This window comes from Nestor notabilis, unplaced genomic scaffold (assembly GCF_000696875.1).
Source record: "Nestor notabilis isolate BGI_N333 unplaced genomic scaffold, ASM69687v1 scaffold16696, whole genome shotgun sequence".
Classification (NCBI taxonomy): domain Eukaryota; kingdom Metazoa; phylum Chordata; class Aves; order Psittaciformes; family Psittacidae; genus Nestor; species Nestor notabilis.
In genome coordinates this window covers 3,505-17,156 of record NW_009933471.1, presented here as the reverse complement: position 1 = coordinate 17,156, position 13,652 = coordinate 3,505, and the positions used below count along the sequence as shown (strand labels likewise).

Here is a 13,652-nt window from a genome sequence, read left to right as displayed (position 1 = left end):
GGGGGCGAAATACAATTTTAACACCAGAGATCATGTTCATGACCATGGAAAGCAACCTGATCTCAACATAAAGCAGCTTTTCCCACCCAACAAAACAAGCTTTAACAGCCAGTTTATTTGCTAGTATAACATATACCGGACATATACTATGCATTAGAGCTGAAAGACTATCTATGTACAAACATACTGAGAAGGAGGGCTTCTTAACTGTCTGGTTTATATACCTTATGGGAAAGTACCCTGCGGTTGGCAGGGCAAGCAATGGAAAGTGAAGGCCAAGACAAACCTAGAGCAATAAATGAAAGGACTACAAATAAAAATAAAGGACTAAACTACAGGTAGGGGGAAGCACAGCAGTAGACAGAGCCACTTCCAAAGAACAGTGGCTTTTGATATACAGAGATCAAAAAAGAAAAATCTTTGTCCAAGAAGCTGCTTAAATAATAAGTACCTGAAATACTGCTGAAACATTTGAGAAAGGGGGGAAAATGTATACCCTAAGTATTTTAAAATTCAAGTAAAAATATCTTTACCACAACTCCAGAGTTTCCTCCATTCCCCAACTGTCTAACAGTGGAGTAATTTTGACCAGAGAAGAAACTCATGTAGTGGTATCAGCACTCATCTTCATTTGCTTCAAATAATTTTTTTTAAGAAACCTCAGTCTCTAAAACATGCATTTTCAAACCCTTTTGAATCACTTCTCTATTCTCATTCATATCTTACGTTATGATATCTGAAAATTACTTGTACAAAAAAAAGTAATGCCATTAACTGATGAGCTGTTCATCATTACTATCCCTTTTGAAGGGAAGACTGCCTTCATTTAAAACTGCGGGTAAGCATTTCAGTAATTTATCAGGTAATTGTTAGAAACACAGGGTACTTTCCAAAACACTTGCCAGAAACTGAGACAAGAAAGAAGATCATAAAAGAAAAATACCCAAGTTATAATCAATTTTAAAGTATACTATCAATCAAAATGCGAGATGAGATTTAGCTATTACTACAGTCTAGAATTGTTCCACCAAGGCAATTATTAAAATAGGAGGCTTTTACACTCGATTTGTTATACTGAAGTTCATATACTGCAAGTTTGATTTTCACATTAATAAAGTCCTTTAGTAAAAAAGTTTTTAAACTAGCAAAATCTGGAAATAAAGACAAGAAACATCTAAAAGGATATTTGTGCCATACATTTTTCCTCTGACAAATTAATTCCAATGCTAAATGAGCCAAAGCCTCTTCACTGAAGGACCCAGCTTTTGCATTTTTTTTAATTAGTAAGGAAGTGATAAAACGAGGTAGTCTTGAATACAAAATGCCTTACCACTGGAAGCTGGAGGGAGTTCTCCAATCACAGTTTTAAGGCCAATGCTTGAAATGTCACGTAATTGTTCTTTATCTGAAAGCATGTTTGTACAGAGGGTATCTACAATGGTCTCCACTTGATACTCCTTCACTTTACTCACCAAAGGCCCAAGGCTGTATAAACAGAAGAAAAATATTAAATCTGCATCATTTCATTTCAGTATTTTGCATTCAAGTCACAAACTTCAGGTTGGTTTTGGTAGTAATATAAAGCATAATTTTACAATTTGAAAACCTTCAACTGGTTGGGTTGATAACCTGTCTCTGCAAGTTTCATAACAAAATAGTGGTTCAGTCGATGTTTTTAATCCAGTGGTGGAAACGGTTTTTGCATGACTGTCTTGCTTGAGTCTCAAAACCAGGGTCCTTCTTACTTCTCACTTAACACCAAGGTTTATAACAAAAGCTGCCTAGCCAGAGCCATCAGTTTCTGTGCTTGATCATCAGTGCCTGCTTAGTTCACAGGCAAGTAAGCAACCTTCTTAATTACTGCATCACTATTCTACACAACACTTCGGTTCAATCTGATATAGATTCAGACTCATTCTATACTTATTATACTTACAAAGGAGTGCCTTCCTTAATAGAATGCAAACAACAAAATAAAAACAATGACATGACATGCCCTCCTCCGCACAGACACCCAGCACCACTATACACACAGCATGCAGTAACATTTCCTCTTTCCTCTGAACTGTGAGTTTTCTGTCATTCCAACTGTTTTGAGGATTTTAACCTTGTATTCGTCAAATGCTCCCAGTTGTTCAAAATGCTAAAACCACAATGTCCCAGTGAAGTCTAGTTCATTACTAAGAAATACACCATCTTTCAGCATAGTCCCAGCCCTACCACCAACTTTCAGCATCTATCTCTACTGTTAACGTTCTGTTCTAAAATGGAAGTTCTGCAAAATCGTAACCTTATATTGTCTCTATTTCCTTCCATTCACCTGTGAAAATCCTCTGTCAGAACTCTCTGAACTTTCTCTTTCTCCTACTACCCCTCTCTTGCTCCAAATTTGCTTACCTAGTTTCTCCGTACTTTTAAAACACCTGCCTTCGGACAGAGCATCTCAGAAACAGGAAACTTCAAAATACTTTAAATCACCAAATATTTTAATCTAATTCAACTCCCTCAAACATACTACATTAACAACACACACATCAAATTCTGAAAAAAGAAAAAAGCATTACAAGCTGTGCTATAGGCATTCCTACCATGTTCCAGCAAAAAATATTACAGTCAGCCTACACATACAGTAACTTCTCTGAAAGATACAGCTCCCTTTTTTGTAAGCTTCTGTCCTCTGTATGTTGATCTTGCCAATTATTCTCTCTTTAATTCTCTGTAGCAGCATCCATAATACCACGATGCAATCAAGAAAGCATGCTCACTAAAGAGACATCAACACTAGATGCAAGATGTGACATGAAGCTAAGTTCTATCAAGCTTAGTTTCTGCCCTGACCCCGGCAGAAGCAATGGCAGGAGGACAAGGAGCTGTGTGCAAGTCACACAGAAGAAAAAGCAATGGCTTGAGGCAAGAATGGAGACAGCAGTAACAAGGAAGAAAATGTGGGAATTAAACTGAAAGTGTAATCCACAACAGACTTAACAGGAAAGCAGATATAACTCCAGAAAACTACTATTTATTTTCTGTTTGAATCAAAGGGATAATGAATAGCATTTTGACTTGGTCTTGTGCACAGACCATCTCCTAGTTGCTTTGCAGTTGCTCCAGATGTCCCACTAAGGAAATCCCACAGCCTGATTTTCAACAGCACCTCAATGTTTTTCTTCCCACGAAACACACCTGAAGTTACACACATCACCATCAAATCCAACTTCAGCCACAGTGAGAAATCACAGAAGACTTTCAAGAGATTTTACATGTGTGTTCTCAGTGTGAACTTTAATGAGCAGTAAAGCATGCGGATTTTCAATAAGCTCTCTGTACCAAAATAATTGGTTACGATTTTGAGGAGTGCAGAGAAATCTGCAGAATTGTTATTTTTCTATGAAGCATTTTTCAAAAGCTTAAGTTTTGCGGACATCGGGGCTCAACTTAAGAGTACAGAAGTCAAAGCAAGCTCATGCAACAGTTCCATCAGGCTTGTGCTGTGAGGACAGACAGTGTTAAAGTGGTTTCAAGTGCTGATCTAAGAGGCCATGCCTCCTACTGCAACTGACAGAGCCAAGCATTACACAACAGAAATCATAGATGTTTCTGTGGCTTATAAGTGAGTGTCCAAATTTTTTATATGTTCTCCAACGTTGTGCACAATGTACACAGACAAACTCTTTTTAAAATCAGAGCTATAAAACTGAAATATGTGGAAATCAATGTATGAATAAATGTGAAGAGAGGAGCATCTTAAAGCCTAACATAATTACCAACTAATTATATTAGGGCTACATTAGAACGTAATGCCTCCATAGAAGCTCCAGGTTTTTCCACATTGAACTTTAATACTCTATCTGCTTTTCATTAAAGTTTATTCTAGTAAAGCTGAGACTTAAATGATGTCTACAGGGTTAGTAAACACTAATTTTCCAAAGTTGAAGTCAAACTGAAACACCAGAGGAAAAATGGACTATCTTGTTATCAAAACAAGACTAAGATCAAGAAAGCAAAAGTTTAAATTTTCAAAAATATGCCATTATTCGCTACAAGTATGCCAGACTTTTGACACCGCAATGATTTAAGGACCAAGCTTTTTAAAACATAAGAATGCAGAAGTTTTACAAGCAGATTATGAAATTGTTTGTAAAACATATTAACATAATTAACAATAAACCAACTTTCAACTAGAAGTATTTTCCTAGTTTAACTCCTTGTCCAGCGCAAAGGGAGTATGGTGTCTAGAGATGGACTGTTTTCCCATGCTTTGGGAAAACAAAGTAATATTTGAACAGTTGTAATATATTAATTTGCACCAAAGTTTTCCCTGATGTGAAACAAATAGTAATTATCAAACTTTTTAAACAGTTCAGCCACAAGTTAGTTTGATACACAAGGGCATTTTTTCCCTCCTCTCCAAAGCTAGCCTTTCAAAGCATTTTACAAAAACAAAACAAGCTCAAGACACTTAAGAAAAGGTAGGAAAAAAATTCCAACTTCATACATTTGATTGTACAATGTAGTAATAAAGTTACCAGACTGTGGTATGGAGTAAACCCTGATTAACAGTTCTAGCAAAACTAATAAATTCATAACACCATATTCTAATTCTAACTCTAACAGATTACTGTAAAGAAACTATCTGGATGTGAAATACTTTGTGAAGTATTTCCTTTCAGACTTTAGTAATTACAGTGGAGAAAAAATGTTTTGTTTTTATTTCATAAGATTTTGAAAATTATTCCAAATTAGGAGCAACTTCCACATTTAAAAAAGCATGGGCATTAAGATAACTGAACAAAACTGGGGAGGGATGGGGGGTGAGAAGGAAGTCAACTATAGGCAAGCAGATATCTGCCCAAGCTATCAAGATACTAAGCTTTCAATGAAGACTATTATTCTGAAAGTAGATAGCCCAAAATCCATATTAAGTTATGCCACTCAAGCAACGAAGTACTTAAATCACTTTACACTTGATACTTAAATCATCTAATTCTCATGTTACTGTATTACAGAAACCCACAAGTGTTTTAAGACAGAAAAATTACTTGAGTCTTTACAGTCTAAAGCAGAGTTCCTTTCTTAATTTATATGCATTGAGACACAAGCACACAATGTACAAGATGACAAGCAAAACAGCTTTTCTTGGTTTACTTCGAATTGCTCTGGAGTTTAAGTCTAACTCTCCAAGAATGCAGCTGGACCCTAGATTCACTGCTACTTAATAAAGCTGTCAGCCAGGCAGCTATGAGGGAACACACAGGTCACAGATCACTATGCAGAAGAAAAGGCTCAAGGCTATGACATCCAAAATAAAGGCACTGAAGTTAGTTTAGGAGCTTAGTACTGCATTTGCCTAGAATGACAGCAAGCAAATCCCACGTTTACTACCTTGCTGGTACTGTTGGGGAAAAAAGACAAATTCCTGCATTGCTTTAGTAGTAGAGATCTGAGGATGTGTAGCTTAATACCAAAGTGCTGTTAACAAGGAATGTTATCATGTATTAATTTTACTTGTTGACCTATATATACTTTGTATTATCTCACAATTTTTTTAATGTGACTTGGCTCCTTGGACTATATCCAATTAACTTCTGAACGTATGGTCAAACTTGACATAGAATTTGTTCATTTTGAACAAGTCACTTTTGCAATCCCCACTTCTGGTAAGAGCAATTGTCCTTTTGAGCCTGCATGGAATAAAACAGAGGAACAGTCTGGTCAAACAGTTCAGAAGCACCTACAGGGTAAATCCAAACCCACATGTTCCAAATTCCTCTGAAACTTGGTCTTCAATCTCAGAGCATGAAACTTTCCATTCCTCCTGCTACAAAGGCTCCCAAACACACCGAGTTCCCCACACCTTTGCTTCCCGCCTTAGAAGTGCTCTCAGTCATTTCAAAGCAAAATTCCAGTAATGATTCCAAACCATTACTGGAATAAGTAACAGATGAGCTATATGTTACCTCTACCCCATATAGCTCACACCACAGGACAACTGTAGACCCTCAAAAATCATATGCTCACCCACTTTTTCCATTCCTGGGAAAAAAAAAACCCAAAAAACAAACAAACAAACAAAACAAACAAACAAACAAACAAACAACAACAAAAAAACCTCTTCCAACAGCTCTAACTAACCAGTCACACACAACTGTTGGAGGGAGCTAGACTGGAGACTACGCTTACATTCATAAGAGACTGCAAGCCAGTAATGCCAGACAGACTCAAAGGCTGAGATCTATGGCCTTAACTCTTGGGCTGCTAGCACACATAGCTCTACAGTAGACACAACTAAAATACATCTTCCATCCCAAAACCTGTTGTATGCAGCCCACTGCTGCTATCCTTTTTTCCCAGGTCCGAGAATTCACAGTAATAAGAGATAACTATCATTAGAAATGCCCAACAGACACAAAAGGCAGCAAGCAAGGAGTACAGACAGGAGGAAGACGTGGACAAAGCAGATTTATCTATTATATAAAGAAAACCCTTGTTTCAACCATCACTAAGTGTGACTTACAGTATGATACAAACCAGAGGAAGGTTCGAGTTTTGGCATTAGTGATCTGTCACCATGTCAAGCAAACTTAGGAGATTCTCCTTCAATGGCCATACTCATAATGCCTTACCCCCATGAACTCAGAAGAGTGTTTGCACTTGAGGCACAGCACTTAAGATTAACTTCCTGCAATATGCAATTCCCAAAACAATCACACCTACCACTTCCCATGTCTTCCTTCACAAACTGTAACCTGCTTGGTTCCCTTCTCTCCTTACCCACCCTGCTTGTGTAGTAAAACCTGCTGAAAATACTGGCAATTTGGGAATTTAAAGGAAAAAAAGACATCAAAGGCAAAACATATTTACCAAAACCATGCACTGAAATATCACTTACAAGTATGTGTTTTGTTAACACATAAAACTTGGAACTAGCTTAACATATTCAAACTAGGCCATGGACATCTGAAATTGATGCATCACGATCACCCCAGTGCCACAGGTTCAGGAAGATTGCAATTTACTCATTTTGCGGAGTGTTTCATGGAGATACACAGGTATCCTAAAAATATATACACAAAAACAACTTGGTGCAACATTTCTAGAAGATAGAGCATACAGATAATCTCAAGAGAACTGTTAATGGAGATACTGACTGGTATCTGATAAAAGGTATAAAAAGAAGTCCTTTAAGTGCACAGAAATTAAGATGTAATGGAACTTGCTTCAGAAGATATACCTATTCCTCCAGAAACTAACAGCTCTGACAGAGCACACTTTGTTAAAAGCAGCCAAACCTCAGGCCCTAACCTGACACTGATGTTTAATTTAGGAAACAAGTACTGTATTGAAATCTCCAAATTCCATCAAATCATCTCCATAGCTATTAAACCCCCGAGAGTAGGGGTTTAGAGGACCATGTCCACAATCTAATCTGATAATCTTACTGCTTCAGTCATGACAAATTAATACTGCAATCTTATTAAAATAATTTCTGGACACCAATATTGATAAAGACCTTTTTTCCTCCAACAAATTCCCAATAAATTTGTACACATGCATTTGCCACCACACAAATAATTATTAAAAATTATCTCTCAGATACAGACTCAAATACATCAAGCAATCCCTGACTGCATTCCTAAACTTTCTCCACAACTTGATTTCACTCTTCAGCAGAGCTTTCCCTTCACAGTATTTCATTGACGCATCACTAGTTTCTCTTCAAATACACACCCCTGTCAGTCAGCAGCTATTCACAGCATTGTTGCACTCATCTACTCTTGGTGCATAGTAAATTGTTTTGCAAGCAATGAAAGCACAAATCACCAAGAACAGAAACAGTCACAATTCCAAGCTACGAGGACTGCCTAGGGTAGTCTGGAGAAATTCCCTGTGTGTTTCAGTCAACAGACTACAGTATACAAAGGTGTAAATGCAGAATCTGTAGAAACCATTTCACATCTGCAATGCTGCAGGCTCCAGAAGCGGTACTGTAAATAGAAACACCAGGAAGCAGGAACAAGCACCTGTACAATTATGAAAGTGTATTCATATAAAACTGAGTGACACTACCCTTTCAAAACTATGGCAAGCCTTCACAGTAGCAATCCTGAAAGTTTGCTTCTAATCAGTAGTGAGCAAGTCTGCTACCTGGTTGGTGAGATTCCAGGTGGCAAGTCATCCCTCCTTTCACTGCTTGAAAGGTCGGGTCTTCTGCTTTTTGCAGTTTGCAATGACCACTGCAGCTGTATGAAAATGCATCTTCCACATCCTAGAGATCTGCAGCTGACACCATCCTTTTATACATCAATTTTGACAGACCAGAAGCAGATCCCCACCAAAAAACAGTCGTTCCGTAAGTGAAAACATCTGAAATGATGGTAAGGCTTTTTTAAACCTGAGCTATTGAACAACTACTGAAGTCTTCCGAATTAAATGTTTCTTTTTCAAATGTAACCTATGAGTAACTAAAATAATCACAGCTGGTGAAAGGCTGGTCAGCTAGATCCATCTCAATTAAGTATAGGAAACACTGTTTTGCTTATGTTTTAAAGATGACCAGACCCCTGAAATGACAGTCATTTACACAAGTACTTAAAATTAGTTTCTAGAAAGCATTAAACCAGATTTTACCTGAATTAGTATCTTCAGCCCTATTTATTCAGCCTATTAGTTCAATAAAACTGACATACCAGTTACAAAGCACGTTTTCAAAAAGATTGCCTCAAGCTTTTCTGACCTTTAAAATCAGTAGGTGTCACTTATAGACCTTATTATTAGTTCCAGATTACAAACTAAGCTTTTAAGTTAAAAATAAAGTGCAGCCTTCTTTCATAAAATCAATTTGGAATACAAAGCTTTTGCAGTTATGCATGTGTTTTACACATTTGAAGGCAGTTTCAGATATTGTTTTAAGTGGTCTTTGATATTTTCCCTTTTTCTAACCACTAATTTGTGTCCAGTTTCTCCTAAAGCTGCCTGTACAAATAAACAGTGACTATAACACACTGCCTCCTTTAAGTTACATACAATTGAAAACAAAGGTGTTCATAGTGTAGCTTCTTATTAGGAAGAGGGACATCACCTCACGATCAATTATAGTCTCAAACTGGCATATTTTCATCACTATCAAATAAGTACATTTACTTACAGGGAAGAGTTAAAATTCATAAATGGAAAAAAAAAGAATTACTGATTCAAATCACCAGTATAGTGTGATGTGCAGCAGTGTATTACCACAGCATCTGCTGACCCGGATCAGCCACACAACAACCAATGCATGCATCATCCTGCTCATATTAATGACTCACACTCACAGCATCAAGCAGGGTTCTCCGTACCGAACTAGTGCCCAGAGAAGTCACACTGATAAATGCAGAGAAACTACAGTGTCACAAGGGAGGAAACACTGAAAGTACTTTGATCCCTCTTTTTTCTTATATCTATTTATATACGTGTGTTTGTTTTGGTTTTTACAGGTTTCAGGAAACATCTCAGTATGAAGCAATAAAAATTTTAAATACAGGTTTAAATGCCAGAATAACAAACCACAGATAACTGCTTAAAACAAGAAGCAGTTCATCATTAAACTACAACACTGAACATATGAAACAATTAATGTGTGATTTGGGCCAATAAAACATTACACCCAACATTAGCAGCAATGAACAAACGATCCATCCAACACAATACCTATGCTTAGACAAACCATACTGCTTGTCTAATCCAAATGCACATAATCTTGGACAGAGCTACAGGCAGCATAACTACTACTGCAATAAGGTGCACAGGGTATCATGGACTACACTAACAGCCTTAAACCAAGAATATGCTGTAAGAACATCCAATAGCATTTTCTATGTTGGCTGACTATAAAACAGCCTATGACTATCAGATGAAACAAAAAATAGCTCGTGCAGAAAAAGATGTAGACAACAAGAATACGTTTAAAATGTTACATGCCCCTAAGAAAAACAAGGTGAACAACCTGTAGTTACTGACCTAGTCTGCATCTACTGCCTGCAATAACAGAATTTTGACAAACATACTCACTTCCCTTCTGTAGGTTCCAACTTAGAGCAGGTTGAGTTTTACTCCAAGAGCACAAAGGCAGCTCATTAATTTTCTTTTTTTATTCAGAAATGAACTGCACAATCATCTTGTAAGTTAACTACCCAAATATCCATGAACTCTCAACCTCACTGCTGCTAACCATAGGACATGTTTTATCCTGTCCAAAACAGTGTAATATAACTGAAAGAATCAGAACAAAATCACTAGTGTGCTTTGAAGAGATAATAAGAAACAAGTTCAGCAGCATTTTAACCAATAGAGCCCTTCCTACCCAAATGTGAAAGCAAGCAGCAGATGAGGCAAAACCAGAACACTATTTACTTGTTGCTACACTTGCTTAAAAAGAAATGCTGCTTTAAGGCTGTTCTGAATTGTTTTAAATCTGTTCTGTTCAGTGACCTCACAAATCAAACCTTGAAAGAGTGATCCTCCCACAGGAGGTTCTCACATGCTAAAGGAGTGATGGATACCTTTGCCATTCACAGTGTTTCCATTGATCTACCTGTAGTGAAATCTCTCCTAACCAACCACAAATCTTTCCTGCCTTCCCCAAGGAAAAATCTGTCTCAAATACAGACCCAAAGGTACACAGGGTCGTCTTAAATCCTTTTTCTGTGAGAGGGAATCTATACTTACTTAAATGGGTCATCAAGTACCAGTCTGATGAAAGGTCCTGCTGATAGCGTCCAAAGTTCACCAGAGCATTTAAATTAATAGAGATCTAAATGCAGTTTAGCCTTTCCTCAGCTGAAAGCGCCAACAAATTTGTAACAGAAATAAACAAGTAAAGAATGACAGCACAAAATATTTTAAAAAACGTCAAGAAAAATATGCTGGCTGAATTTAATTTCCCAACAAATCTGGTTTACACTCAGTGTTGCATTAGATGGAAGAGTTTAGATCAGCTTGAACCATCACAGAAAAACTACAGCTTAATAACAGCATTTAATCTCTCCCATCCTTCACCCCACTACTGTTTCTACCAATGTTCATCTGACTGCAGGAGGAGAGCATTAAGCCAGAGGAAAACATAAGTCCCCAAACCAGTCTACAACAACATCTGATAAGCAACAGTGCAAGAAAAGGGACAAAGAAGTTGAGAACAGCAGAGCAGCATTACCTTAGACTGGCTTAAAACTGTCATGGAACAATACCACGAATATAAGCTGCCTTGATAAGAGAAGGCTCTGTTCAGGTGGGTTGGTTGTTTTTTTTTTTGTTTGTTTGTTTGGGGTTTTTTTTTCCTCAAAGCATATCTGGAAGTGATTGGGATGCCAAAGAAAACTTAATAGATTCAAGAATGTACACATTCTAGATGAATGTTTACAATTGACTTGAAAACTTCTCCATCATGTTTCTTGTACCATTACAGTACATTAAACACTGTTCTTAAACATTATTTGGATTTCTCAAAAAGACTCCAAACTTTAAGGAGATCCTGTCATTTTAATTAAATCCAAGAATTTTATCAGTATGTCAAACTTTAAAAACAGAAGAATGGCTAAGACCAGCACTCGCACACATACACATGCAGCCATCTTCTTCCTCATTCTCTTCCTTTTGAAATCTTTAATGTTTTAATAAACACTACTTGTACTTTAGGTACAAAATTCTGACATTGACATTAAATATTGTGCTATATAAGCTGTATCTACGTGCATTAATCTAAACTTCAGGATAACTTCAGGATGTACATTAAAGATGAGTACCGCATGTATGCTGCAATGTAACTTTTATACAAAATGCTTTTTCACACAAAGGTAAGTCTAAGCCTGAGCCAAGTTTCATAATAATCTACTCTTCTGAGCAATCTGTTTCAAAGTCATAGAACTTAAGCTGTACCACTAGGAGCTTGGACATTGCAGAAGTTTGAATTAAAGAGAAACATGGCATTTTGTATTGTCTGTTTATAAAAAGGGGGGAAGATACATTTTAACACCACCACAACCCTCATGAGAGTAGTGAAAAAGTAGTAACGATTACATTACTATACTGCTAAGATTAAACTTCGGCTTGAAACTTGCTATTCCTTAACTAGTGTCTCTGTGCAAGATTTTGGTTACCATCACTTAAAACATTTTAGAAGCTGAGGCAAACATAGCTCGTAAGTACATAAGGAGATGTACACACAGGCTTTAATTTTCTGCTTTGATAGTCTGACAGAGCAAACTGTAAAGAATAACAAGCTGAAACAAACTAACTCAGGTAGTCACAATGTGAAACTTCTCTTCAAGGCTGTCCAAAGCTCTTACACAGCAAGTTTACCTCAATTCATGCTTCATGCAATGTGAGTAGATGGAATATTTTAAAAAATCTGAGCTCACGGAACAAGAAACATTCTCAGGGAACACTAGAAGCTTCTTAAAAGAGAAATCCCCCTTGAAGGGCACAAAAAGTCAGAAGGGCCAAGAACAAAAAGTACATCATGATAAGCATAGCACCTCTTCAAAGGGTGCTCTGGAAAAGCCACACCAGATGTACAATTAAAGTAAGGAAGAGAAGGTAGTGAAGCAACAGAAATCTCTCAAATGCAAGTAACTGCAGCCTGACTCCATAAAGGATTTGGTTTCTGCAAAGCATGAACAACCATTAATACCATATTCTGAATATTAGTGAAGAGTTAAGTTCCGTTTTTGATAACCAAGACCGTGTATTTACCATTTTATGATTTTAATCTCTGCTTGAAAACCATTCAAATACATCTACCTTTTCACAGTCAAATATTAATGTGGCAACTAGCAGTGAATTATAATCTTTTAAAATCTATTTAGCAGTCAAGAATTATCACCAAAGAACAAGCATGTCGTTCACATACTTTCAGCAAGGACTGCATGTGCCATGTCACCTGAAACTCCAAATGTTAATCCACAATGTCAACAAAAACAGTTCTGTAAGAAACTACAATTAAGACAGGAAGCCTACAAGTATAATGGTTCCTTTGTGGACATCAATTTCACAATTATTTTGTGCAGCAGTGGTCCCGAAGTTTTTCAAAAATGCTTTATGTTATGCTTTATGTTGTTCAGTCATTTAACAATTCCTTATACCATAGAACAAGAATACTTACCATTTCACAGCTAAGTTTTGCACCTCACCATTTTTATCTTCCAGTAATTTCAAAATCATCTTCACCACCTTTCTTTCACTGTCATCATCCAGCTTGATAGAATCTTTCTGTAGTTCTGTCATTAAGTCATTAGTAGCCATAAACCTGACAAAAGATAGTCAGATAATTATTGCTAGAAGGATACAGCTTATTGACAGTGCTCTGGATTCAAGATTCTCAGTTTCTACCATGTGTTATCACATAAACCATATTTAACATTGAATTATTGTTACCTGTTTTTAGCATTTATTTTAGTTACAGGGAAAAAAAAAAGGAGAAAAATCGTATTTAAAAAAGAAAATAACTCTTAGTTGCGTCATAAACCCTTCCTGATGAGAACAGCTACACATTTTACTTCCACTGTTTCCATTATATTCCAAATGATCTCTACAAATTAAAACTCACACTTTTCTGGATTTTAAGTAATCCTTTCATTAGCTATGCTGATGTTTTTAAAAACAGGCTTTTTAAAAACCTT

General features: G+C 36.8%; 1 protein-coding gene across 1 annotated transcript in view; it reads right to left on the bottom strand.

The window, feature by feature from the left end:
- CAND1 (cullin-associated and neddylation-dissociated 1) overlaps window positions 1-13,277 on the bottom strand; it is a 23,879-nt gene extending 10,602 nt beyond the window's left edge. The window contains exons 1-2 of the mRNA XM_010016894.1: window positions 13,136-13,277; window positions 1,331-1,485 (exon numbers count right to left, since the gene is read on the bottom strand). Coding sequence (XP_010015196.1) covers window positions 1,331-1,485; window positions 13,136-13,275 — 295 coding nt within the window. The 5' untranslated portion in view covers window positions 13,276-13,277. The remainder of the gene's footprint in view (window positions 1-1,330; window positions 1,486-13,135) is intronic.
- Between the last annotated feature and the right edge of the window lie 375 nt (window positions 13,278-13,652).